The 23,809-nt window shown below is 45.1% G+C and overlaps 1 protein-coding gene across 4 annotated transcripts in view; it reads right to left on the reverse strand.

The window, feature by feature from the left end:
- The window catches only part of OSBPL5 (oxysterol binding protein like 5), a 182,323-nt gene that overhangs the window by 62,779 nt on the left and 95,735 nt on the right, over window positions 1-23,809 (reverse strand). For 3 of the 4 annotated variants that reach the window (XM_055722371.1, XM_055722373.1, XM_055722374.1), the window contains exon 2: window positions 3,109-3,265. In XM_055722371.1, the coding sequence (XP_055578346.1) occupies window positions 3,109-3,265 (157 nt within the window). Of the gene's footprint in view, window positions 1-3,108; window positions 3,266-17,650; window positions 17,671-23,809 lie in introns of those variants that run through there. The other variant, XM_055722372.1, reaches the window with a different exon arrangement.

Below are 23,809 nucleotides of genomic sequence, written 5' to 3' on the forward strand. Positions count from 1 at the left end.
AATACCTTCTTTTATCCCATTACTGTCATGCACAGGAAAAGCAAATACTTAGTTCCTTTGCAGAACAGTAACTATTCCTTTTCTTTTGTTTGCTGCTGGGCATCAATCCTACAAGTGCATTTGCTTTTCCCCTTTATAAAGGATGAGACAGCAAGCATGACCAGTAACAATAGGGAGTAAAATTACTGGGTTATTGAGGAAATCATGATTAACTCCATGCAGCATGAACTGTTATTTTATAGGCTTTCTGACAAAGGAGCTGGATAACTACAAGATGAAAAATAGGCTCTGATGTGTGGCAAAATTATCGCAAATAAAACCTGTCACTGCTGTAAATATCTGCCACATAGCCTAATGTGTACACCAGACTGAAATTTAGTTCCATGAATCTATCACAGTAAAATTCCCTTGTTCATGAAAGCACAACTCTTAGGATGTAGACAAGCTAATTTGAATTTTTATTTAAAGACACTGTGTGATCTCACAGCCTAGTCAAAAAGAGAGATTCTCTAGAAGTTCTTTTAGCTACTCCCCCCAAAAATTGCCTACCCTCCTAAAGAGAAAATGGAAAAAGATTCTCTCTCCTTATTGCTAAGTGAAAGACAGATACAGGCAAGGAACATGAATTCATGTCTCTCTAGTTTGTGAACTTCCCTTTATAGAGAAATGTCTTCCTCAAATTTCTTTTAGTTACCAGAATCACTAGCATTTTTTTATGCAAGCAAGAGGCAAAAAGTCTGACATGTTATTCCAGATACTGCCCTCCGCATTTCCCATATGTTCCCTTCAAAAAAATCCTCTCAATGAACTGAATCTTCATAGCATAGCTTGCCTGAGGTGTGAAGTCTGTCACTCACTTCTCACTGAATTATTTACTTGCACACCTTCATTGTTGGAGGGCTCATCCTAAGTGTTGACGTTGTGAGACCTGCAGCTCCAGCCACCTCACAACCCACCACATTTCTGGCAGGAAATCACTGGGCTTTGCTGCCCACAGCACCCATGCAACACCATCAGCCCAGTGCGCTTGTAAAGAAAACTGCTGGGGTCAGGCAGCAAAACACAGACCAACGGAAAAGCCTCAAAAACTGAAAACTCACATAAAATATAACAGAGAGAAATAGGGGACAGAAATATGGGATGCAACTTATGAGTGTAGACCTGTGGCTTATCTGCGGTGACAGCAACGTCCTTAAGAGCGATGGGAGAAGGTGGGGGGGAAGCACATGTGGCTCAGAGGAAAGGGAGCAGAAGCAGCAACAAAGCACTGAAAAGAAAGCCCATCATGGGAGACGGCCACTGAATGTGAAGAATGACAGTTACTTCTTATGGGAAATGTGAGGAAAACAAAGAGACAAGGCAGTTCTGTGGGGAAGAGAAAAGAAATGAAAGGAGTTAAAAAAAATATGAAGGCCAGACTTCTGCAAGAAATTCCCTGGCTGAAGCAGTAGCTTCTGTTTGTTTAAAAGAGATATTCTCTCCTTTACGAACTCTTTTGCCTATGCTCTTTTTTCTTTGCAATAAAGAGGGCTACTGCCCTCACTGATGGCAGTGCTGGAGGTTACTCAGGAGAACTGTGCAGCAGAACAAAAGGTCCAGCGTAGCTCAAGGCATTTGTTCTGCTCAGCCCAGCAAAGGCTGTTTGGTCTGGCTGCCAGCAGGGATCAAGGAGAAACAAGGAGATGGGGGAAGCTGAGGCAGAAACAAACTCTTCCAGCTACCTCCTCCATGCTGAAACTCTCACCTTTTCCTGGTTTGTGAAAGATCACAGCTCTGTGAGGAAGTCAGTAACTTGTTTAGCACTGAAAATGCTGGTAAGAACTCAAGAATGGGCAAACTAAGCTATGGCTCTCCATCTCCCCAAAGCAAGGGGAAGTGACTATAGCCTGAAGAATCTGCTCTCCAGCTCCCAAGGATGGCAGAAGTGAAACAGCTAGTTACTTACCACTCATTTGTACAGACTGTAATTATGGGCAGCTAGCTGTTCAGAAGTCCCTACAGGTTTGAAGTGTATGAGATTTCAGGTGTCCCATTTGAAGTTGCTTTCAAATTGATTACCAAAAGGTTGCTGAAGCTTCCAGTGACCTCAGTGACAGCCGGGATTAGTCACACTGCTGAAAATAGGTTCCCCATTGCCTTGAAGCAGACACTCACAAATAGAAATACCTGCAAAGTCAGAGGCCCTTGAATCCTTTGCACTTAGAGACAATTAGCTCAGGAAACTCAGACCTGGTTTTGCTCTGCATCTGCAAAGCCCAGAGAGTCTGTCAGGTGTTACATCTATATGAACACCGAAACCTTTTGACAGATGCTATGGTCTTTCTCTAGACAGCAGTGTTTTGAGAACTCCCAAAGGTGCTCTGAGGTTTGATTATTTAGCACTGACAATTGCAGCTGCAAATGACAGCTCTACGTATTCGTGACTGCTCCCTGAAGCACTTGTTTACAGGCTGGAATGGAAGCATTGTTTGCAGACTGCAATCAAGGAAAGACTTGAATGTTTATTGTGAGCAACAAATTCTGAAAGAATGAAATGAGCTCTATTTCCCTCCGCAAGGGTGCTAGGAAATTAAAAACAAAAAAGATGCGAAGAGAACGCATAAAGCCAATCTGCCATTTACCACAACCTGCCAAGATTCCTGGTACTTGTTGTGCTTGTAGATATTTACAGACCATTAACCACTGAAAGTCTGGTTTTGTAATATTTATCCTGGGCTTTAAACCTGAACAGGGAAACCTGCCATTAAACATCTGCAACTGGGGCCAGTAAATCTTAAATGAGTCCAATGCTTAGGGTGAAACACATCAAGTGCCTCGAAGTGGAAGCACCGAAAACATTAGTCATTTTTTTAAGTGTGAGGCCACGCAGCGTTCAAACAGTTAGGAACCCTAACTCTACCAGCCGCCGTGCCCAGGAAAAGCTATGGCAATGAAAGCCCACAGACAGCGCCACGAAAGCAGCACTGTCTGCGATCCACCTACACTGCAACAGCTCCTCTCTCTCTCACACTAAGGCGTTTCTCTCTGTTTCCCAGCAGCACACTGAAGTACCTACTTGCAGTCAAGCACCCGACACACTACTTTCTGCACTGACACACCGAAACCAACCTGGGCTGAGCGGATAGATGTCATTGTCGGCCCCAAAGAACAGATTGCGTGTCAGCTTGCGAGGATCAACCTTCTGCGGGGTGGACGAGGCTGGACAGAGGGAGAACCTGCGGCGAAGAAAGTTCTCCTCCTTCATGGCATGAGCTGTGGGGGTTTTCTGAAAAGGATAGAAGTAACAGTTCAAGACACAGGAAATCAAAGTTTCACACCCGGATGACTCCACTGCTTCAAAGCTGCCTAATCCTATGTAGCATGCCAGATCTTTTTATAGAGTGCCAGAAGGCTACGCAGGGAAAAAAAGAAAGTGCTATTAGTTTGAAGCTACAATTACTGATTTGCTGACCCCCAGTATTTGCAAACTGCAGGGAAGCAGGACACTGCTCCTTGGTGATTCCAGGCAGTATAACACCCTCCTGCCTACAAGGATCTATCTAGGATAACAGCTACTTACTGTTTGTATCCAGAGCACAGTGGCTAAAATTCACTTTTAACTATTATTATATTGTTTAGGTTTTGGAGTCTCTTTCATACATGTAACTCCGTTGGTGTCAGCAGAGTCACACCATCTCCACAAAAAACTGCACTTAATCTGAGCTGCATGGAGGAAGACCAGCTGCACAGGCCTGCAGAACAGCAAGCAGAGATAACACCGGTGTCACTCCCTCCCTTATTTCCAATTACACATATAAATAATTTTAGTTTTCATTAAAATAGCATTTAGATCAGCCTTGCAGTTTGATGACTAAGATAAACCTTGCTGCTCTGTGAGGGTAAAGAACAGCAGCTGCCTACCCCAAAGCCTCCCTGCACCCCCGCAGAAGAGCCCGGTGGTACTGTGCTCTTTACCACCACGTGGCTAATGCATTAGACTATCCTGGCTGGAATTAAAGGTTTCTTTTATACCCACCCAACAAGCAGTTCTTTCTTACCCATTACAAACAGATACTATGACTGTCTCCTTTCTGAGTAACAAGCGTTACTCTCTCCCCGTGTGCAGCCAGAGGCAGGGCTCTTACGAGCAGCAAGAAGCATTAACCCAGCCTTTGGGTGGGCATTACAGACCACAGCGTCTGCTGCTCCTCTCACTTTACCTACCACAGTAATTGTGGTAAGAAAACCCCTTTAGGATGGCACACGTCTCCTGAAAAGAGACACCAAGTTTTCCCAACTTTTTTTAAGCTACTAGGAAAACAAAGGGAAAGAAGTCGCCCAGAGTCACAGTGTTCAAGAAGGCAGGACCAGCATGCATGCAAGGTGATCTGTGTGGCACTTGGTTGAAAATGGGCTGATGATGGGCTAGAACACCCTGCCCCGCCCCTCCTGCTCCCAGTACCACCCTGGTGCCTGTGCTGGCCCAAACACCCCAGCGTAACGGGGAACCGACAGTGGCCTCTTGGAGCTCAGCCTTCACAGCTGAGACACTGCACAGGAGGAAGGACGCAATGACCATGTCCCAGTGTAGAGAAACTCCTCTCGGGTTTTATCTGAGCTCTGCCCCTCCACCTGCCCTGCTAATCCTTGTAGAAGGCAGTCCCAATGTGTCAGGTTTTGACGTTTTTTTAAATGTATTTACACAGCAGGCTGCATCAACTATATAAACTACCAATGATTTACAAGGCAAGAGGGAATCTGCTCCTTCTTTCCTGCAAGAGATGGCCTCAGTGCCCAAGAGTTTAATTTGATCTAAACGAGTCTGGACTCCAACAATCAGCATGGGTTACCAAAACCACTCTGAGCAGCACGCCTTTCTGAACCCAGCTCACCGTGCTGGGATAGGTGAGCCATCAGATGTGAGGGTCTGTGACACCCAAAAAGGGGCTAATGGCTAGCAGCCAGGGCTAGCCTGAGAATGGGACTCCCCCAGGCCACACACCTGCAAAGTGAAGGTGATACACGTCCCTTGCTGGGCCTGCGTCATCCACGCAGGATGACTTACGGTCTGTGCAGTGCTCTGAGGACAGAATGTTCGCCGAAAGCCCTACGTGTTATCAAGGCCCCCTCAGTGAAGCGGCTGTAAGACTACAGATTCGGCAGCAGCATTTCACCCTAACCTTCACACAGCTCTGGGAGAAAGGCTTTACATTTGAGCACCGAGACACGCCAGGCTGGATGGGGCTGCCACAGCCAAACCCGTCACACAGCACCTCACGCAAGGCTGTTCCAGGTTGATGGCATGTGATGACAGCTGGGTGAACGGGTGGCTGCAGCGCTTTCCACTCGCCGCTGCCCTGCCCCCCCGTCAATTCGACTGCCCAGCAAAATCGCCCTACAAACATACATCCAGGCTCAAAAAGTCCCCAGGTTCCCACCGCAGCCAATGACATCTCTGAAGCAGCAGGTAACTTATGTACCTAACATCTAGCAATGTAAATAACCCCTTTTTTGCATAGATACTCTTGACCGCCTACAGCTGGGTGCAGAGAATTTTTTTTTAAAAAAAGCTAACTTTAAAAAAAAGAGAAGAGAGAAAGGAGGAAAATGCAAGTAGTTACATGTCTGAAAGCAAAATATTTTAAAATAATCCAGGTCTAAATAGCTCTGTTTGGAATGCTAACACTGAGCTATTTTCTGCCCTTGTTCCCAGAAAGGCCATCTCAATTTTCCGCCTCTGGAACTGCTCGTAAGTGGCTTGGAGCAAAAGCAAATCTGTGGGATACTCTCCCCAAAAAGCAGTGACCCAGCAAGGCCGAGCCAATTGTGCAGGAAGGCGTTCAGAAATCCCAGGTCCATCCAGTGGAAAGCAGGCTGGGGAACAAGTTACAAACATAAAATATCTGTCCATCCAGCTCTTACGCCCTGCTCTCATGGTGGAGACTCTTCTTGACAGGGCAACAGAAAGGGTGCATTTAGCATCATTTCATCTCAGCAATTACACAAGCCACATCAGTGGAGAACTTCCAGCCAGCTTACACTGCTGTTGGTGGCAAACCCCCTCCAGACACTGGAGCAAGAGCAGGCTGTATACCAGATCAGACGCACCAGGACAGAATTTCTTTCAACTGCTGCTATATTTACTATGCAGAGAGCGCCGTGCTCTGATTTCCCTCACCTATTATTGCACACTATTCAACCACGAGATAACTGACAGAGTTATTGTGCTGATGCTCTGTTGTTCTCACGCTTATTTAAGCCATGGCCTTGACAGCAAGAAACCTGGATGCCTTGTTCAATGGGGAAAGCCACTGCGCCATAACAAAGGAAAAAGCCTTTTCTTGAGTCCATAATTTGCTCTCGCTATTCTCTTATAAATCTTAATATAAACTTGTGGCAGCAGCTCACCTCTTTCTGACCACAAAGATCAATTTGAGTAATTTCCTCTTAACTGGATCCTTTTTGTCAGAAGGCCTCCAGTGACCCAAGCTCCCAGAGAAGCAGCAGCAGCGATGTGTCTGTCGGCCACACACACGCAACACACCACGTCACCAACATCCCAGCCTGTTTTTCAAAGGTCACCTAATCTTGCATTGCTCCAGCTCACAGGCATAGATCCTTCCTACATTTGACCCTCATCCAGACAGGCTCTTATGCCGTGCGCATTGTCATAGGCTTCACTCCAACTAGAACCTGCTCTGACAGCAGCAGAGCCTCTCATTGAGTGCACTACATGGTATGCACCACTTCAACATACTTCTCCTTTACTTTGGGTAAAAGAGAAGAAATGCTGGCCTGCAGTTCATTCTACAAGATTGTACCATCTTTTAGGTTACCTTGCAATTTTTTCAGAGAAAGACTGAGATGGACAGACTCAGCCTACAAGATTTCACCTTATTCAGTGCAAAGTGCAGCACAAAATCAGAGAAAAGAACTTTTTTTGTATTTTGGGGTTTTTCTATACATCACCTTTTTTCTTGGTGGGAGAAAATGTAGTTCACAGTATTAAGATTCTATAATACACGCGAAATATTTGGCTTGGTTTCCAAAGGATATCTCTGTATGTGTCTGCATCCGTATGTATGCTGTTCTATCCTCCCTCCCACCCAATGCCTTTTGTACCATTGGCAAAAGTCAAGGCAACCCAACAGGTGTTAGAAAACCTGAAAATACTAGCTTCTTAAAAGTTACGTGAGAATCAATGCCTAAAGAATGGAGGGAAACTGCATTGTTGCCCTCTGAAAGAAGGGTAGCACTACGAACCCAGCTATTAACAAATACCATCCAATATAAGCCACAAATCCATAAGAAAATGAGGCTTCATTAGCTCATTTATTCAGAGAGCTCCTTGTTCTGTCTGTCCATAAGGGTCTGCCTGCCCAAACTGGCTTCAAATTACACAAAGTTCGTGAGAGTTGTAGGGGATGCTGAACAGTAGACAGCAGGGGCAATTTTCTGAAGGGATGTAACAGGAAGGTGGAAAGTGCGCACAGCGTTTTTCACAACAGGGATTTTTAGACACCTAAATAATCCAGCCTCTGCCCAGAATCACCTGTGTGAGATAGGAGGGTGTGAAGGTTTTGAAGAATATAGCCTTGTACTATATCTACTTTTATACCATTAATGCATAATTATCTAGAAAACACATAAAAACTCACTAGCGATGAAGTACTTGTTAAGAAATACGCAACCATCCAAGAAACACTTCTAGACATAAGTGCCTTTGAGCCTCAAACCTTCCATGGACGATTTGAAGGCAACTTTGTTGTGAAACTCAAATCTACTTCTAAATCAGTATTTTGGAGGCTACTTCAGGACATGGCAGGTGCTTCACAGAAACCAGTTCCGTGGGGGCTTGGGGAATAGAAAGAAGGTAAAAATCAAAACTGGGCCAGAATTGCAGAAGGCCAAAAATTGCCATTATTTTACCAAACCACTTATGTAATACAAAGCAATAAATTTCAACCACTGCTCCTGTGTTCCCTCCAAATCTGGTAGACGAGATGGGGAAATCGCCCTAGAAAGACATCATGTGTTGATGTGGAGATGCCAACATGCAGAATCCATAAGCTCCCTTAGGAAGCTAATCTCATTGCAAAAAATCTTCACTCTAGCATTAATTTACTGCATTAATTTCTCTGGATGTTAGCAATCTTGGTAGATTAAAGTGCCCTTAAGTTTGCAGTACAGGTCATTTCTGGCCTTCTATTCTGTGCTTTTGATCATAAAAATGAAGGAGAGGTAATACAGAGAGTACAGAGCCACTAAACAGTATTTTTCAGGATTGCCCCTTTTGTATTCACAGCTCTCTAAGCACTAGTGGGCTATTAAACATGGGCTGCTAGCCAGAGCTTAAATAGGAATAAATAATTCAGCAGCAAGAAATAAACTTCTTGCTTAACCCTGTCTTTGAGACTACTTTATCTTTTAAAAATGAAAAATACAGGAGAGTATGCATCAAACCCCCATGCAACACAGGACAGTAAAAGCGGTGGGTGAACTTAACAGGGTGCAATTGCCTAATGGGACTTTCACTTCCAGGCAGCTTCAGGAACAGCCAAGGAAAGAGCAATAGGACAAGAATAAAAATTATTTTATCAGCAAACCTCGTGGCTGCCATTAAACCAAATGGGAAATGCCAGCACCTTCTTCTTCTGGCACTGGACCCATTTTGGGTGAAGGCAGCAACTAATACACTTACAGATGATCAGCGTTGGTGCAGCGATGCCTTTCACATGGCTGCTCTGCATTTTGTGCCTTCTGTGCTTGCTGGGAAGATAGGGCAGCTTTCGGCTTCAGGCTCGAGCCTCTTGGGGATGGAATCTTCCTGGTTCCATCTTTAAATCTGCTAAGTTCCTGATATATAATTACCACAAACTAAACACTGTGCAGACATTACGCTGCCCCTACCCTTTGCAAACTAGTGGGTAGGTTGGTTTGCTTACTCTCACTTCCAGCATTTCAAAATAGATTGGAAATATGCACATTTCTATAAGGAGTTAATTAGGGGTTCCATATCGTCAGAAGGCTGTGCAGGGGAAGGGCGGTGGTGATGTGTGTGCTCTTAATTTATTCAAAGCTTGTCTCAAACAACCTTCTCTTTTTCTGGTCACTAACCATTTCCCAGAAATCAAATTAAACCATATTTTGTATTCACAGCAGTCATTCACTCCAGAATCTGCATCAATAAGGAAAACTAAATCTGAAGATACTGACGCTTCGTGATTCAATTAATCATGAGGAGGTAAAAATTTCATGAATGAAAAGAGAAGGCAAATTGTTAGCAGATACATTTCTAGCTATTACTGCCCTAAGTATTCAACAAGGAAAAACAGCAGCACAGATCCTCAGCAAAGGTAAATTAATAGTCCAGTGGTGCACTGGTGATTTACAACATCTGAAGAACTACAATCAATTCAGAAATTCTTGTGAAATCTGCTTCTGGAAGCTATTCCTAAAACACCTATTTATAAGACAGGTAATTGGACAACCAACCCCCTACTAACAGGTGAATAAAACCTGATACAGTGAAAAGTGCCTGCGCAGGCAATTTTTTTTCTCTACTCCATCCATGGTTTTGGTTAAGGATATGGCAAAACATACATAGTACAGCTGACACTGAATGTTTTGGGCTCTCATGCTGTCAGCTGGAACCTGAAGCAATGAAGCTTCACAATAACTGTCAGCTATTTCCCAGAACTACTTGGGTCAGCTGTTTCTCTGTGCTGCTGGCAAGGGGACCTTTCCTCACCAGGGGTGGTCCTCAGTATGTTCCCCCTAGACCATGTCCTGCTCTGCTGGAGCCCAAACCAGCTCCAGCAGCACGATGAAGCACCACTCTTTCAATCCTTCATGCACTCCAGATGAAAACACCAAAATACTAGTACTGCGGGAGTGCTCCAAGTTTAAGGAATGCTATGTCCTCTGCTGCATGCCATGTTACTCAGTCCAGGCTCGAAAATCAAATAATACGGGTTTGCCGATGACACCCAACTGCAACAATGGAACGTTATAGAAAGCTAAAGCTACAGACAGCTTTATTAAGATTATATGCAACAGGATGGATTTCTCTCAGCTGCTTTAGCAAGCTCAGGAGTGTGGCCAGTTCATCCTTACAACCTAATTCAAAGCTCACATGCCCTGCAGAGTCCTTAAAGCTGCCTCTCGTGTGCTGGTTTTGTGGAAGTTGCCTACCACAGCCACCCCCAGCAATCTGCTCTTGCTTTCTCTGAGAACAACCATCTCTTTCTATTGCCTTCTGCTTCTCTGCCTGCCTTTTCCTGCACTGGCCAGCAGTAATCAGGAAACAAAAGTATTTCCTCCCTTAATTCTCTGTAAGATGCCTTGATTAACGTTTCCTTTGTATACACGAGAACATTGGCAGCTTTAGGCACACCATCAGCACTTACATGCATAATCTTCTCAGAACAAATCTCTCTCTACGGTAAGCGTTATGTACAAAGACCACAAACAGAACAACTACAGGCAAAACCAGGCACTGCATGCCTACACTAGGAAAAAAACATCCCAGACCATTTGTTTTGAGGATCCCGAATTAACTCAGGACTAATAAACTTGAAGGTAGGGTCACAAAGGGCAAAACATTTTTATTTGACATGTAGGAAAACCTCATCTTTAGAATAATCTCTGGTTTGGATGAACATCATCTGTGAGCAAACAGCAGCCCATCACTAAAGCCATGTTGTGTTTGGGAAAAGGATCACTGCAAGCTTATGGCTTAGAAATAGCCATTGTAATAAACATTAAATACACAATCCTCGTGTGTTTTTTTGTCTTAAAACACTTGCAATTTACTCTGTAAACATCATGCTAGCGATTTCTTCTGACTAAGAATATTGAGCGGGTCATCAAATGAATGCTTAATGATTTTTACATCCACCTCCTCTGCCCTTTAAGCTGTAAATTGATTGTTATGCAGAAGGCTATTAATTTAACACAGCATATTAAATTTCCTACTACCACTGAGGGGCTTCTCCTGATTTGGCAATTTCACTGGTCTTTCCCCTTGCTAATGGCATAGATCATACCTCACTTGCTGTAATTACAACTAGTACATCAATTATTTCCCCAGTAACAGCAGGTGCATGCAGAATTGATGCTTTTACCCATACTACCAGAAGGATGAGAGTCCTCAGCGCTCAGTGAAAGACAGGAACAAGCACCTTACCTGCACACCTTTGTCTTAGTCCCTTCGCTTTACTTTCAGTAAATCGTATTTTGCATAAACTCCTTTAGGCCCTGATTTCTGAAGGCATCTCTACTGAGTAAAGCTCATCAAAGGTATTTTCTTGAAGCACCAATCTATGCAGAAGGGTAAGGTGCTTTCATTGAATCCTCTTCAGCCCTTTAATCCCATGTTCTAATATATTCAACTGAAGATGACCAAAAGGTAAACCACGCCTGTTAAATATACGTGAAGCAACTGAACGTTTATCCGCCTTACAGAATTTTTATTTAAAGTTTACCATTATTTGTTACTGATAGCTCTAGTTAGCATTGTTTTAGGTAGGAAAACAAAGCCAAAATGCAGATTAGCGGACTCGCCACCAAAACATAATGTACAAGCACATGTGGAATGTATAGGAAGAAATGTGCCATCACAGATCACCACTGATTTCCTGATGCAGTTTTCGTTAACACATTAGCCAAGAAATTCCAGTAAGGATCCACTTTGAAACAAACTCAGGAACCAGATCTCTGCCTCTAAATTTCTGTTTATCTAGAAATATTTATACTTCTTTAAAAGTTTTATATAGATGACACAAGGATTCATCTGGCTATCATAGCTGCTTCTTGGCAGCGAACTCAAAAGGCTGTTGGAGATATACGTACATCAAAATTAAGGTACAAGCGCAACTTGGGCACACATACATAAATTACCCTTGGGCTACCTAGCTGGAGTGGGGCTAACTGTGTGGGCTACAGTCGTAAGGCATGCAAGGCAGGCTAGAAATTATACCTGAGAAATCAGACAAGCACCACATGGGCAGATCATTCTGAAATCCATGCTGATGTCTGCTACTGAGCAAGCTTGTTCAAGTAAGCAGATACAAGTCATCATCACACCTCACCGGCAATACAGACGCCCCTTGAATCCTTGCTGCTTGTGCTGCAAGTGTGGGCACAGCGTCTGGCCAGCCTGCAGCGGTTTGGCAGCACGTGCCCAAGCCAAAAGGCAATGCTCCCTTTGACCTCCATGGGTGTGAGGCTCGGGCACAGACACGGTATTATGAAATTCAATATAAAGAATATTAGGCCCAAAGGTAAAAACACTGGCTAGATGACTCAAAAAATCCCCACCTGAAAAGCAGATTTGAAGCGCTCTGCATCCTTTTTATTGTAGTTATTAGTACTGATAGCTCATACACCACTGATGTTTTTTGTTTGAGGCACACTGAACACAGTATCTCCAAGCCTGAGCATTTCAGGGACCAAGTCTCTGAGTCCCATGAACAGTATTAATGAGTTGCATAACGGTAAACCACATCCACCTTTGACACATTAAGCCTTCCAGTAATTATCCATAACTCAGTACACACACTACTTGGAGAACGTTATCCCACAGCCCCCTGTGCCCTGAAGTTTTTACGTATGCTAATTGTTAGTAATAACCTCCGATGTCCTCCCATACAATCCTTTAAACTGTAGCTGACTACATAAGCAAACAACTTTTTAATAACCCAGTTTTTCTAGTGGTACCTTAGGGATTAGAGATGGAATCACTGTGATAGGCCTTGGGAAGAGGGAGCCTGTCCCTGCATGGCACCTGCCATCCCCACTGCCAGCAGGAGGGCTCCAAGGAGCATGGCCCTTTGCAGGGAGCGACAGGATTTGGGATAAGTCCAGGGCAGTGAGGGAAATATGGTATCAGGTACATGGAAATGTAAGTAAGAAATTCACTTAGTTGTTTTAGCTAAAGCCACCGGAGATTTAAAGCCAATGCAAGAACACATTGCTTTGGACAGCTGTGTAGTTACATCATTTGCAAGCAATCCACATCTTCAAGGTCAATTCTTGCCTCGACATTTTTCTTTAAGAAGAACATATTAAAAAGCATCATTACAGCCTCATACCACTATCTAAATCACATAATGAGATCATATTCCCTTTTAATGGAAGGATCTTACTTCAAGCTTTAATGACATTTAAAAAAACCCAGACGACTGCAAGTCTCAATGATGGCCTTCTATGATATCCACCTCTGCCTTTGTATAATTAAATCTAGAAAAGACTGTGCCTTGGGGATACACTCCCACCACACAACTACTAGGAAATACCAAGCTAATTTTAAGACCTGCTTTCATGCTTGATAGCGTCCCCCTGACATTATTCCCTTGTTCGTGAAATATTGCCCCCTTGTAACAAAGTAAAACAAAATCAGACCTCTATCTCAAGTCTTGCTGAGCTATTTTCAGACTCAATCTCAACAGAGAACTTCAGCAGTAAGGCAAAGGCAATGGCAAGAAAGGGTGTTTACAAACCATCTTAGAAGTGCAGTTCAATTCCACAAAGATTTTCCACAATCAGTTCCAGATTATTTATGTCATGAGCATCCACCATCCCAAACACATGCTCACAAAGAACCAAAGGGACAATATCCTAAATGCAGAGACTTTTAGATTAGAAGTATATTTCTACCTTGACATCCTGGAAAAGCACAAACTATACTTGCACCCAAAGGCTCTGACCCCAAGACCACTAAATTATAGCTGACCTGGCTCATCTGCTTCTGAAGAACAGCTAAGCAATGGAGAAATGGCCACATCCCACAGTGCTCAAATCATGCTGAATTTTCTGCTCCTCTACTTTCTTGTTTCTTCTGTCGATTCAGACAGTCTGTGTAAACCTCAGGAGCCTTCGCAAGGAAGGCTGAATAAACAAGACCAACAAAATTTAAGGAAGTACATCTATTTTTTAAAAGATACTTCTCGTGTTCAGCTTTTCAGACTCTTGGGTGCTGTAGCACACCAAGATCAGTTGTACAGTTATTTACATTTAGCACCCACCTATACCTCCCCTGCTACAGCCACTCCCCCTGAAATTCTGCAGGAAATTAAAACACCATGTATTTTCACACAAACTTCACTGTTTCTCAGAGACAAGAGCATCAAGCTCTTCCTTCAACAATAGTTAAAAGATAGCGCTGCAGTTATTTTGGTCCTAGATTTTTAATTAAAAATCTCTGTGGGAGGAAGGAAACTAGACAACCCACAAAGAGCATCTAGGGTGGAATTTATGCTGTGTTAAATGAGCCCAAAAGACTCAAAGAGCACACAGACTGATGCAGCACACACAACAAAACCCACTCTCAGCCTCAGTTATCAAGTCAAAAAACGTTCATGCCTACGTGAGTCCTTCCTTCTCTCCTAGTTTATCCGTGACTTTGCTGGTGAAAACAAGGAGACAGGATAAACTCTTTATAATCATAGAATCATTTAGGTTGGATAAGACCTTTAAGATCATCAAGTCCAGCCGTAAACGCAGCACTGCCAAGTTCACCACTAAACCGTGTCCCTAAGCACCGCATCTGCGTGTTTTTTTAAACACCTCCAGGGATGGTGACTCCACCACCCTTCCTGGGCAGCCTGTTCCAGTGCTTGACCAGCCTTTCAGTGAAGATATTTTTCCTAATCCCCAATCTCAACCTCCCCTGGCACAACTCGAGGCCGTTTCCTCTTGTCCCATGGCCTGTTCCTTGGGAGAAGAGACTGACCCCCACCTCTCTACAACCTGCTTTCAGGCAGCTGGAGAAAGCAAGAAGGTCCCCCCCAGCCTCCTCCTCTCCAGGCTGAACAGCCCCGGTTCCCTCAGCTGCTCCTCCTAGGACTGGTGCTCCAGCCCCTTCCCCAGCTCCGTTGTCCGTCTCTGGACACGCTCCAGTGTCTTTCTTCTAGTGCGGGGCCCAAACCAGAACACAGGATCCGAGGTGCGGCCTCACCGGTGCTGAGTGCAGGGGGATGATGACTGCCCTGGTCCCGCTGGCCACAGTTTCAGATACGAGCCAGGGTGCTGTTGGCCTTCTTGGCTGTCTGGGCACACTGCTGGCTCCAGCACCGCAGCCGACTGCTGTCAGCCAACACCCCAAGGTCCTTTTCCAGTGGAGGCCCATCAGTCCAGCCTGCCCAGGCCCCTCTGCAGAGCCTCCTGCCCTCCAGCGGATCAACACTCCTCCCTTGCTTGGTGTCATCTGCAAACTGACCGAGGGTGCACTCGATCCCCTTGTCCAGATCGTCGATAAAGATGTTCAACAGAACCGGCCCCAGTACTGAGCCCTGGGGAACACCACTTGTGACTGGCCACCGGTGGGATGTGGCTCCATTCACCGTGTCTCTTTTTTAGCTCCACCAGCCAACCAGTTTTTTACCCAGCTCGGTGTATGCCCACCCAAGCCGTGAGCAGCCAGTTTCTCCAGGGGAATGCTGTGGGAGATGGTGTCAAAGGCTTTGCACTGGTGCCTTCCTTTGATTCAGCTGGAGGGAGCTTTAGGCATGCAGGTGAACGGATACACCTTTGACATACAAATTTAACCGTGCATTTGTCTTTGCTGATCTTCTCCTACCTGTTCAAATACTACTATCCCAATATTTTTGTCACTGACTATTCTGCTACTTGTACAACTGTCCCACTACCAGATGCAGCCGTGTGCGTGCTGGGCATAAGCCAGACAAAAACTCCTTTTTAGTTATCAGCCATAAGCTATGGGCCTGGACAATCCAGGCTCCCAATCTCCTGGGCAGCAAACCTGACAATACAGCTCTTGACAAAAGGCAACAAATCTGAAAGCTGTGGAATTCAGAAGGAGTACTCTTCTTATCACTTTAAAGCTATCCTATACTGACATTGGCTTTTTTTTTTTTTTTTTTTTGTCACTGAATGGAATGATCCAGGCAAAAAAACCCCAAACCTGAACCAAAACAGTACTGCTTGGCTGCAAGCCCTCCTTGCTACAAGCACTGGAAATACAAAGGGGGTCTGAAGCACCCCTGCCTGGAGAGCTGGGAGTTCCCAGCTGGGGAGGGTAAAGAAAGCACTAACCACGCAGCACACCACCAAGGCAAGGATGCCTACACCAGCGCCAGCACTGCCACAAAGGAGGGAGGAGATGGAGATAGAGAGAACCAGCGGCACCTGCAGACTCCCGTCTATAGATTTATAGATCACACTGACTTTCAACAGCTCAACATCGAAAGTGTTAAAGGCGGCTTTAAAGAAACAAACAAAAAATCCCTGCTTCCCACACAAACATGAGCTGAGGCCTGGCACAGAAGGAAGATCAGGTCCTCGGTGTCCAGACTGGCCCTGGCTGAAAGGAAGCCAAACACAATGCAGCCAATTCACAGCATTTTCTTTATCGCAGCACTATGAGCAGCCATACAATGCTTTCCAATAAAGAACACAGCAATTTATCACAGAGAGACAGGAGTTAGCAGGAAACACTCCCATTATCTCTGCTATGAAAAGGAAGTGGCAAGGAGAATGGTTAAAAGGTGACATACAGTTTTTATGAGGCTGGACTTCAGGCCCGCTCAGGGCTGACCAGCTCATCTTTTTCACACTAGAAAAAAAGTGATAGGCTTCAGCTGCGTGCGTCTTACAAAACAGGAGTTAGAGTTGCCACGCTAGGACTTTTCAAGAGAAACAAACCAAGACAAAGGAAAATTCTTCAATAGCAATTGTGCTGCACCAGATGCCCAGCCTGGGTAAATCAGGGAAGTTCTGTGGCCTCCTTCACAGGGTGATGCTGACCTACAGTGGTGAGCACAGGGCTGGGCATCCAGCAGGTAGGAGGGAGGCAATCTCAGAGAGACCTGCAATGCCCTCAGGAGGTGGTGAGGGCCCACAGTGCTTTCTGGCAGCTATCTGGTCTGTATTACAATAGTAGGCTTGAAAGTGGTTGTTGCCTACAAGCTCCATACACGTTTATAAACACAAGAGTCCAGATGGAAAAGGTTTGAAAAGTTTGGGAGGGAAACAAGGGAAGGAATAAACAAATATCTCTGAAATGAAGTAAGAAAACACTTAAAATGGCAGAAGGCTAGATGGTCTGTACAGATTTTGTGGTGCTTCTAAAAGGTACAAAACCTTTAACAGCCCATAGCTGTGTGCACATACCAAATTCCCCTACAGAGCATAAACACAGACTGCTATTACCAGCTGCCAGTAATAAATACTATTGCTCAGCCATTACCAATCCGTTGGCACAGCAACCAAAAGTGCTAGGAGCTGTACAAACACGTAATGAATAATTGCCCCTGCCTCAAAAAACATATTGGGTTTCTAACTGTCTCAGGCAGTCCTTGGACCCAAACATATTTTCTAAAAGGCAATAGACCACACCAGCTAAGGTCTGAGTGAAGCAGAGAAAACTAAAGAGCGTAACGTTTAATGTCTTCTCCTTGATCAGGTCAGCTCACTCAGTGTCTTTCCCAGCAAAACTGATCTTCCGCTGCAGTCATCTCTTCATCTTTAGGGAAATGTAGAAACATGGATATTAATGACTTCTCTCCTGCGCAGCTCACAACGCAACACCACAGACATCAGTGATGCGATTGCTGTAAGGATGACTGGGTGCTTTATAATGAACAATTTCATATGTGGTTAAAAGTGGAGGTGACGAGACAATAAAAAGAATCTTTTTAAAGCTGCTCACCAATGGATTCTGTGGACTCCTGAGGGAGCAGGGCTGACCCGATACTGCTTCTATTTGTCAATCTCACGAAAACCGTCCCAACTGCAAGCTTTGCTGCCAAGAACTGCAGGCAAGGACCTGTCTGATGCCGCTGCCTCTCCTTCCAGGACTGCCAACATTGCTGGACCTTTTGAGGAGAAAGATCTGCTGTTGACAGCCTGTGGCTCCCACCCGATGCAAACACAGCAGGCAAAACCCACGAGTCGGCTCAGGGAGAGAAGTAATCTAAACCAGCAAGGGGACCAACACAGATCACTTTCCTCCTAGAAGGAAGCAGCAAAGGCCAGGGCAAGCTGGACTCTAGGCTGGGTTACAGCCTAGCGGCAGATTTGTCCAAGGTCAGCTGCTTGCTCTTGACACCAATACGCCAGTTTTACTGACTGCTGCCCTGTGCCACCCTGACAGCCCTGGCACCACCCAGCTGCAGCCCCAGCCACAGGCAAGAGCCCCAGCCCAGCTCGGGGAGGGGGCCACCTCGGCCACCATCGTCAGAGTCATGGGAGTCAACGCGCTTGGGGAAAAAAAGGCAAGGAAGTTTTCCTCCCTGCTCTGCGAAACGAGCCCCTTGCAGTCGGGAAAGCTGTTTCCAAAGCAGTGCTCAGTCTGGAGGTAATGGAAGGTACTCCCAGCACTGAAACGGCACTCACAGTAAGCAAAGGTGGGAATTAAATGAGACGGAGGTGACAGTAACTCATAGGAGGAAACTGTTAGGTTCTGTGAAAATTTATTTCCCTCAACAGCCCGGCAAGATAACTGTGCCAAACACCAGCACAATAAAGTGCGTTCCTCCTAGCAAGCTTTGCAGTCCCCTAATGGCGCCAGCTTCTCCTCCCCACAGACTGCTTCACCTCGCCATCACCTGCCTTAAAATAACTTCCTATCTTGCAGAAGAAAAGGGTCATATCCATTCTTTTACTCTGTGGTAGAAGAAAATCTACAGATTTTAGTTAGGTCCCATGTTTCCAGACACCTGTCAGCCATGCGCAATTTAAGACAGTTCCCCTCCAGGAGACCCCAGTCTGTTGGGGGCTCTGCCCTCCCCCAGCACTCTGAACGTGAAGGGTTTCCCATGACAAACGTGCTTCTCCTTTGCCTGCGAACACCAGGAGTCTTTCCTACACGGTTCTTGCTACAAGACACGTACTGATCACCTCGATTAGCAGCAGTAGTGGGAAAAAAAACATCAATAAACCATGATATCTGGATAATAGTATCTGACTGGAATTTTTTAAAGTTTCTCCCTGTGCCTGTTGCCCCTTGATCTCTGGACTGCTCTGGCCCGCTGAGGACCGAGGTAGATGACCACAAATACAAATACCAAGTATTCCACAGCCACCAGGCACTCACTTTTCACCGGCACAAGCGGCTTTTCAGGACCTAGACTTCCAGCATTGCTGGAACACCTCTGTGTTTCCCTGCCAGCTCAAAGGCACTTCCAAGTAAGCACTACTGGAACTTGCATCTCTGCCACGGCCCTCCTACATTGCCAATATGCTGCAAATAAAAACAAAGGTCAGCAACCAATCTGAAAGTGAATAAAGTCTTACGTACTTTATTTAAAAATAAACTACAGCCATGACTCACAGTCACAACTTTAGAGCCAACACACTGACCAGTTCTTAGTTTCTTAATTGTGAATACATAATGCCAGTAACACTAAGTCTTTTCCACTGTACCTCTAGTTACAAAGACAAGATTATAAATACGTGGCATATTCAGCACTCACTCATGAAGGAGTTATTGAGGCAGTCTGCAGCCCAAGACTTGTTCTATACATGATTTTGTACCAGTTACCCATGTAAAATTGCAAGTATTATTTGCTGGTATATTTCTGCCAATACAATGAAAGCGTGGATGTAGTCAGAGCCAAATAAAAGTGCTCTATACTGGAATAGCTTGTTCTCCTTTCCCACGGGGAAGCAAGCTATGCTGGTATAAGCATGTCCATGCTGGCATACCTGAATTCACATTAGGGGCAGGTTATATCAATGTTACAGAATGGAAGTTGAAAGTAGTGCAATTTGTTTACATAGGCAAAGCCTAATTTTGTAGAGGATTTGCTCCTGATCTTGAAATCTCTACTAAAACTCCTAATTCTACATGCAATCTAGACACAAAATAGAACTGGGCTGATCAGGGGTTGAGCTGAATAAAATACACTACAAATCAATACAGACCACTGAATAATAACAACAACAACAACATAAGGAGGCTGCATGCTTTCATGTGGGCTTGCTCTAATAAAGCCAGTTATATCTAGGGGACTCCATCCCTTTAGGAGGTGAGAAGTTACCAAAGTTGTTCAGCAGCAGAGGGCGGTGAAATGGCCAACGTCGTTTTGTCAGCAATTTTGTCATTCCCAAAAATGTCAGCTGATGAAGCAAATGACAGAATGCCACTGCCATAGCTGCTCCTAGCAGATTTCAAGCCTCAAGGGAGCTGAGTGCTGGTGTTTTTGAGCAGACAGGCAAAAATGCCACTAGGGTCTTCAGGTACTACTAAATCCATTATAGACAATTCCTGCCAGTCAACAGTTCCCAAAACATAAGGCTACACATGTTCAAAGAACCCACTGCATTTGCATGACACTGCGTCCAGCCTCAGAGGCACAGGAAATAAAGACGGGAAGACTGAAAGGAGGGGAATGAGAGGGGAGAATAGGAGGCTAGGTAAAAAAGGAGAGGCTGAAAGGCATAAAGAAAGAGTCTACGCAAAGGGAGCATTTTAGAGAGCTATAGGAAAGTAAGAAGGATGGCTGGGATCAGTCTCAGGGAAGGAGGAGAAAAGGACACTCACCGCAGTGCTCAGTGTTCTCAGACAGCATCCACTCTCCTCTCCCTCATGACACCTGTGCTCAGAGCAACCGCCCCTTCCCCAGATCCTCGCTGCTTGCTACAGGCACAGAAGCTTTCCCGTCCCCTCCTGGATGCCACACTCCTCCAAGCTGCAGATCAGCAGGACCCAGAGAAGACACCTGCACGCAAAGCCTCTGCTCCAGGGGCACATGGGCAATGGAACACACCTCCCACACGCTGCCAGCACGCTGTCTGATCCCAGCTCTCGCTCAGAAAACCAGAGCAGCTCTCTAACCCAAAAAAAAACCCTGAAAAGAAGCACAGCATGATTCAACCCAGCAATATATCCTAAGAAAGCCTTAAACAGTAGCCCTGACAGGTGTGATCTGCCACTGTTTGTCAGGGGAAGTTTAAACTGCAATGCCCATCGACAATAATTTGTCAGTGCTGTTAACAGTTTCATTGCTGATCAAAGCAGCTGGGCAGCACCGAGAAAATTAGAGCCAGTTGCAGCCACTTACCAAAGCACACCAGCAATAAATAACGTGCAACTCTGTGACAGGCTCTCTTCCTGTCACACATAATCTCTCACACTCTGTTTCTTTTTAGTAGCTTCTTGGCATACAGAATCACTGTGCGATCGGAAGAAAAAAAACAACAAACAGTTCACTTTTTTCTGTAATTAATCTGTAAGCAATAAAGTAAATCTTTACAACAGTGGGCTGCTGCTGGTGGAAATCACTCGGTGCATTCTGCGCAGGGCTCAGACACGTTTGAGTTTGACAAAGATTTCTCAGCTGATGCAGATGAGCACAGTAAAAGCATCATTTCCTAAGCTGCGCAGAACCTAAACCTGCCATGCAGAGGCAGGTTTGCCAGGCACAGGCATAGACATCAGCCACACTAGCATAGTATCACTGCTTTAGCTTTGAAAACAGTCCAATAGATGTTGCTAGTTATAGTATTCTACAGCAATTGTACACATACTTCAGTAGGCAAGCATGTTTAATTACAGCCCTGCTTCTTCCTACATCACTCTGCATCTGCAAAATATCCACAGGTTTTTCCTTCACGGGTTTTCCTGATACTGCTAAATTAAGTGATAAGCACAAAACACACACCTCAGCCAAAGCCAAGGCTATTTGTGTTGCTGCTGTTCTCCCCAGCATGTGTTCTTCCCTGGCCCTCACGCTCTCACAGTGAAGGAAGAGTTTTGCAAATAACATCTGTATCTGCTGGTGCAACCAGCTGCAGTATATCAACCTGTGTCTTTTTGTATACAGTTTTACAGTGACTTGTCTGGGTTTGTTTGAGATCAGATTCCTCCAAGACATCTGGCATGATGTGACCGCAAACAATACGAACTAAAAAGCTTTGGAAGAACTACTAGTTGCACTGATTTCTCATGAATAACTGATATTCAAAATGATGGAACACTAAAATGCCAGTTGTAACAATAAGAAACCAGCATTTCTGTGGTATTTTACACCTTCAAAGTACAGTGCAAATAAGGATTAAAATGTATGCATAAACACCACCTTCGAGACCTGACAGTCCATAGTTTGCTGAAGCCACAGCATCTGCTGAGAAATGAAGATCTTTTACTAGACATTTCAGCTATCAGAGACAGTGTCGCTGTAGGAAACTGTTGAAGTCCTTGTGGGAGGCAGTGCTCATGTGCCAGGCAGCATGAACATTGCTGGATCCTAACACCACCACCTTGGAGGAAGTGATACGCACTCCCATGCAAGGAGTGATGCAGAGGCCAGGAGGCTGCAGCCCCTCTGCCACAGGGGACTGGAAGAACCAGGGCACCCAGAGACGCTGCCTACATGTCTTGGGGTAACCCAACAGGGGAGGAACCATATGAGGTGCACACTGTGTGCAGAAAGAAGTCCAGCCTCATTTAAGAGGGCAGAGAAATCCTGCAGTAAATTCTGGCAGTAAATGACAGAGAGTGAGAAGTAACATTTTTTTACTACAGGTACCACAGTTGGTCTAGGCAGGGGACACAGTAAATCCATCCAGTGCATTTGGGGTCTGGGAGCCAGTGTTCAGATAAAAGTGCGTATCTCACTTTCAGACAGTTATTAAAGAGCCCTCTGTGGTTGGGTATTACAAGCCAAAAAAGAAAACTGGGATGAATTTAAGAGAAAGGCTCACAAGCAACTGGCATTGCAAGGGGTCTGGGGTCTCCACTGGGACGAGGGGATGCAGGCAGGCTACTGGCTGGGAAGGACACCCTGAGGCCATGCTAGCTGTGAAGGCACAGGGGATTTTTGTGGGCACGTGAGACAAGGAGCTGCCAGGAACAGTTTTGTCTTGGGAAAGAAACTGGATGTTCTCTGTGGGTCCCTTACAGTCCTGTGTTTCCCTTGTTCATAACTTCTGCATTTTCATCACCTAGTGCTACAAAGATAAGTCAGTCTTTCAGCACCTGCTCAGGCTGTTTGGCATTTGCAGCAGCACCAGCAAATCCAACAGTGCCACGGCCAGCAGTTGCTTCTGAGAGAGGGTGGGGAATTTTTGAACAGGTAGATGCGGAGGCAGCTCTAAGCAACCCCTTCTCTGTACTGAGCCACTAAATGTCACAGCAACCTGGAGGCTCCTCACAGTTTTGGACTGTGGTCTGCCCTTGGTTCCATGCAAGGTATGACAATCCAGAGAGGGGAACTGCTGCTGCTGCTGCATCATTTGTGAGCAAGGGCACATCTACCTCTGCCATCTCCGCCACACCAAAACGAGGAAATCCTCAGATTTCTTTCCAGAAGAAAGCTTTTATACCTCCCTTCTAAGATGTCCTGCCTCTTCCTTACACAGCCTAGTTCAGGATTAAAGCAGTAACAAAACTCACATCTGCAAACTGGTATGTGGTTGCTCCCTTGCGAGCTCATACAACTCGGCTGGACTTGGGTCACTGGTGACTTGCTTGGGGTCAGTGCAGACAGGATCAGCCTTAACACTTCTTGATCTTAAAGAAACTTGCTTGAAAGTTGTTTTCCACATGCCAGGTAATCACATTCCCGCTGTCTCTTTCTTGTTTAAGCTCCATTTCTGCCAAGTAACAGCTTCCTTCCTGTACTTAGAAAAGTACATCTGGGTCCCAAAGCTCATACCAGGTGATTTTCTTTAGAAGTCTGGCTGAACTGTTTGCTTTCCTAAAAAGCAGGCAAAACACCTTAATCTTAAAAAAAAAAAAAAAAAAGACAACAGTCAAAATGACCACTATAAAATGCTGTTAGAAAAAGGCCACGTAGCCACACAGCTTTGTGTTGCTAAATTAACAATGTAAACCCAGATCTTAGAGCAGACTCTCACACTTAAT

The sequence above is a fragment of the Falco cherrug genome, chromosome 10, assembly GCF_023634085.1.
Source record: "Falco cherrug isolate bFalChe1 chromosome 10, bFalChe1.pri, whole genome shotgun sequence".
Lineage (NCBI taxonomy): Eukaryota > Metazoa > Chordata > Aves > Falconiformes > Falconidae > Falco > Falco cherrug.